Source organism: Gopherus flavomarginatus, chromosome 3 (assembly GCF_025201925.1).
Source record: "Gopherus flavomarginatus isolate rGopFla2 chromosome 3, rGopFla2.mat.asm, whole genome shotgun sequence".
Taxonomy (NCBI): Eukaryota; Metazoa; Chordata; order Testudines; family Testudinidae; genus Gopherus; species Gopherus flavomarginatus.
Window position 1 is genome coordinate 85,757,853 of NC_066619.1, and position 4,969 is coordinate 85,762,821.

The 4,969-nt window shown below is 45.5% G+C and overlaps 1 protein-coding gene across 1 annotated transcript; it reads right to left on the reverse strand.

Annotated features, from left to right (window-relative positions):
* CKS2 (CDC28 protein kinase regulatory subunit 2) lies at positions 1 to 4,642 on the reverse strand. The gene is made up of 3 exons (XM_050946062.1): positions 4,517 to 4,642; positions 2,428 to 2,555; positions 1 to 511 (listed from the first exon to the last, which is right to left on the reverse strand). Exons 1-3 carry the CDS (start codon positions 4,573 to 4,575, stop codon positions 459 to 461), a joined length of 240 nt encoding a protein of 79 aa, XP_050802019.1. The 5' UTR covers positions 4,576 to 4,642; the 3' UTR covers positions 1 to 458.
* Between the last annotated feature and the right edge of the window lie 327 nt (positions 4,643 to 4,969).

Here is a 4,969-nt window from a genome sequence, read left to right on the forward strand (position 1 = left end):
TAGAATTGAGAGTCAGTGTTTATTTCTTCAGATCCATTGTGAAGAGTTGGGAATCCATGGGCTTTGAACTAGTCAAACATTTGTAATTACAATGCTGTACAGAGCTGCTCAGTATTGAAACTAAGGTTTCTAAAGAAAAATACATGTAATAAGTGAAAGTCTATAGTCAGGACATAAACATGCAACATGAACACTTTATTAAACAAAATTTAATAAAAAGTGAAATAGGCATTTATATTACAGTAAAGGAATATGTTTTTATTAATCTTTAGACACCATAGCAGCCTACCTGGAATTGCATTTGACTGAGCTCTGTTGCTGTGAATAATACAGCTCATGCACAGATACGGATGTATGTTTTGTACATTTTTTTCAAGTATTCACTGAATACTACCAACATATATACACATATACATAAAGTTCCAGAAGATTTAATAGAAGTTTTCCAGAAAAAAAGTTCATTTTTGTTGGTCTTTCGGAAGAGGTCGTCTAAAGAGAAGGATGTGTGGTTCTGTGGAAATAAGATTGAACACAAATTTCAATGTTAACATGCAATATTTGTCATTGCCAGTCCTATACATTTGTGTACAGCAGCTTAGTACTCAATTACTACATTTACTAGAGAAAATGTCTCCCCACTGAGTGTAAGAAAAGTGACTATTCCTATATACAGTGCCTTCAAGCTTGCCCCTCTATATGGGGTAAAGTTTTTATAAGCACCTCATTTTGGCTCTTAAGCCAATTAGGTGCGTTTAAGAGGTTTCACCCTTGGTGCCAAGAGAGGCCACTCAAAATTAAAATAGGAATTACAACAGTTAGATATTTCCATGAATGCTCAAGTTTCAAGTATTTGGAAGGTTAAGTGTTGAGTGCCTGATCAGTGCATTTTAGCGTGGAATTACATCTTCCCACGTGTACCTTATGAACGAGCATATGATGATCAACTCCTTAGACCTTGTTTCAGTAAGGAATTTGTTCCAGTTTAATAGAAGACTATTGCTAGTAGAGCAAAGTCAGCTGAGTTTGATTTTTCACAACATTTTCATACCAAACCCTCCTAATGTAGATGGCTTATATTGGCTTGTTTTGCTTACTAAGATAGTGTGCTCTTGCCAACATAGCTTACCTTTATGCTCCATCATCAACACTACAGGTTGGCTATACCAGACTACCTTTTCTAGTAGAGACTTGGCTTGTCTGTTTTAAACCAGCTCAAGAGTGTCCCTACAAATGGGTACACTAATTTAAACTAGATTTCTGGGTAGATCTAGTTAATTGGCTCAACTTCCTTGTTTAAACAAAGCCATCAGGCCAAGTGGCACATGCACATCCTTAAGCTGCAGTGTGAAATAATGCAATAAGTCTTTGGAAGGAATGGCCATGCTAGCAGAAAATTTGAATCGACCTTTGGTTGAATTTGCTCACTGGTTCTACCAACCATCAAACTTTGAAGACCACTCACACATCACCTGCAGTTGTCCACTGACAGTTAACTTTCAGTCAGGTTTGTACTAGTTTTATTCTTAAAACACTCATGATTAGCATCAAAGTCGGGTCTGAAATTGAGTCACTTGTACTTTGATACAAAGATTATATTACTACAGTTTAATGTAAACTGCTTTATCTAGTAAGTCCCTTCAGTTAAGATCTCCTAATCTTTAACTTCTGTCATTTCTAGCAAATCAGCTATAATATATATATAGCCACTTGGATGACAGTTTTATTCTGGTTCACGAAGACCAAGTTATACAGTTATGTATATCCAAGTGTCTAAAACTTTAATCTAGCAGATAGCAACATGTCAGTTTTCTAGTTCAGGGCTTGAAAAGTTTGAAAGCTAGACATGAGATGCCCACTAGTTAAACTTAGAGCCCTGGTCTACAATGGGGGTGGGGGGTGAAATCAATCTAATACATGCAACTTCAGCTATGCTATTCTCTTAGCTGAAGTTGACATATCTTAGATCAACTTCCCTCCAGTCCTGATGGTGCAGGATTGATGGCTGCGGCTCCCCCGTCGACTCTGCTTCCGCCTCTCACCCTGGTGGAGTTCTGGAGTTGACGGGGAGCGCATTTGGGCGGGGGGAGAAAATCAGTCTATTGCATCTAGACACGATGCAATAAATCAGTCCCTGATAGATTGATCGCTACCTGCTGAGCAGTGTGGAGAAATCCTGCCCTGGGTCTAAAAGAAAGTGTTAGGGAAATTTTAAGCGACACCCTCCACATTCCCCCCAAAAAAATGACTCCAATGGTTCTCCACTGCTGTTAGTTTTACCAAATAACTAGAGTTGTGACAATCTTTTGCTTCCTGTAACACTGGGTATTGCTAGTAGCCAAAGATTCAGGGTGTCCTTTTAATCTCAACAAGTACCTGTGCTGCCAGTTAAGAGTGCCATTACAGCTATAGAACAGTCATTTCATTTACCTGGCTCATGGATCATGTAATGGACCCAGCCAAGACTTTGCTGGACACCAAGTCTTCTCCATTCCTCTTCAGACATTAGATGGGTTTTTGGTACTTGCTTTGAAAGCTCTCTGGGTAACATCACATGTCTGTTGAAAAATACAGTACTAAAGTTATCCTACAGTACAGATCAGTTTCCTTTTTGATGACACCTGTATTTGTAGGCTATAAGCCTTACCACCTTTCCTAGAGAAATCTCTTAAGCCGGGCTCAAAGTCCAGAACTATATCCTCCAGACTGAGGTATCAGGCAACTCGGCATTATCCTGACCACCAGTGGGAAGTCTAGTGCACTTTTCCTAAGATATTGTGCCCCTCTCGATCTATCTCCGTCCCAGCTGCTGGAAGGATGTCCTCCTGTTCTCAAGTTTCCTGAGGGTGCCATTCACTACCCTAGGAGAGACATCAACTGTTCTACATGTTGATGTACCAATGACAATATACAGGCTATTTAAAGATGCAACAGTTTTAATTCATGCAGATTTAAGTGTCCATATTAAAATACTTAAGCTTAAGAGGTGGTATGCTAGATCTTGAAAACCAAGAGCCAGTATGGTAGATGTTAAACCTTCAGCCTTTTAACGGAAGGCGTAATCATGCACTCCATTCCCCACTTCATCTGAAATATATGCAAGCCAGGAGAGAATTCTTGCCAGGAGCACTCTTTGCTTTGATAAAGATGTGCTAGACTAGGCAACTGATTATTGCCACACTGTTTAAGAGAAGAAAACCCTTATCTACCTGATCAGATAAGTGGTTTTAGGAAACATACAAAGCAACATTCTTATACCACCAGCCATGATTCATTTATCACTGCCAAGTCAACTGCTGACCAAGCCAGTCTGACCTCTGTCCTTGAATACCAAACTGTATATACAGATCACAAGCCTATCTTGGTGAGAGTAACATGAAACTGAGGCATTGTAGTGCCTTCCATAGGGCACTGAGCAGTCTGTTTACATCTTCCCTCTGATAACAGTTACATTCTGCCTCCCTATTATGCAAACTGGTTACACAGATTGTTTCAGGCTTGAATGAACAAAACATTCAAGTGGGGTAAGCAAGAGGTCATCCATCCTATAGCCTTGTGCTCAATGTCATTAACCTGCATATAAGCAGTCACCAATATACACGCACCCAGAGCAAAACTTCCCACAGAAAGCATGGCATCTTAATGCTAAGATTTGTTCAGAGTATTGTGTGAGTTACTGCTACACGTCAAGTTAAAGCTCCAGGACTCCCTTGCACTGCAGAGCAGCTACGCCCGAAAAGGCTAAGTGCCACCTGCCTAGGCCACGTAGTCTCAGGGAGATGTATAAAGTGACTGCCTCACTCTGAAGCAGTGAAAGCACAGTCAGGTTCTGCAGGGAGCCAGAGGAGTCTCCCCCGATGTGGCCAACAGGCAGCTGCCATTGTTGTCACCCCATCCCAGAGATCAGGGCTGTTTACAGGCAGTAAAACCCAGTCCCACCGCTGCTCCGGGTGGGTAGGGGATCTGCGAGCCCGCCAGCGCTCAGCTATGGCCGCTAGAGTTTGCCTCAATGAATTCCAGGGACGCGGAAGTTCCGGCGAGCTCGCGGCAACTCCCCCGAGTTCAGCACCAGCAAACCTGCCTTCCCCGGGAGACGGCGCTGAGGGCTCCGAGCAGGACCCGCAACTTCGTCACTAGCTCGCGAGTCCCTTCAGCGAACACAGCCCGACCGCCTCAGGCTCCCCGCCCATTGTTCCCCCCAACCCGTCCCCTCATTTACTGGGCAGACTCGGCGGCGTCTGCGCTCGAGGAGAGCCTGAGGCGGTCCCCGATATTAGAGCGCCATATTCTGACCTGAGCTCCCCGAACCCCGTCACCTCAGAAGAGTCACTGGCCCCGCCGACACCGCCCCCCTCCCCCCGAGAGGAGCAGCGGGCAAAGCATTTACACCGCCCCATCCCAGAGAGCGCTGCGCCCCGCGCCTCCTCCCTGGAGACCCCTACGCGCGCCCCGCCGGTGCGCGCCCCGCGGCACGGAAGAGGGTGAAGCAGAGTGAGGAGCAGCCCCCCCCCCCACGCACCGATACTCGTAGTGCTCGTCGAAGTATTTGTCGGAGTAGTAGATCTGCTTGTGGGCCATGGCGGAGGCAGCTACACCAGCAGGACCCAACTCGCGTTCCTCACCCTGGGACAGCGCCCGCTCATCAACTGACCTCTTCAGCTTTCCACTCAATTTGAATCCAACAATTCAACGTTTATTGGCGGGCGGCGCCAGCCAATCACGGAGCGCGCTATCACACGCGTCAGACAATGACATCACCCGTATCCGCCACCTTCTCCAACCAACCATGTAGAGGCCATTAGAGCAAAAGGCGTAGAGTAAGAGAGGGAGGGTTAAAGTGCGCTGCGCGCGCAGAGGTTGGGAAGGAGCTGGAGTCGGCGCGTGCGCTCGCTTGCTCTCCTCTAGACACGCGCTTGCCTCGTGAGCAGCTGTGGGACGGTTATGGGCGGGATTGGTTGCGGTTGCCGGCGGT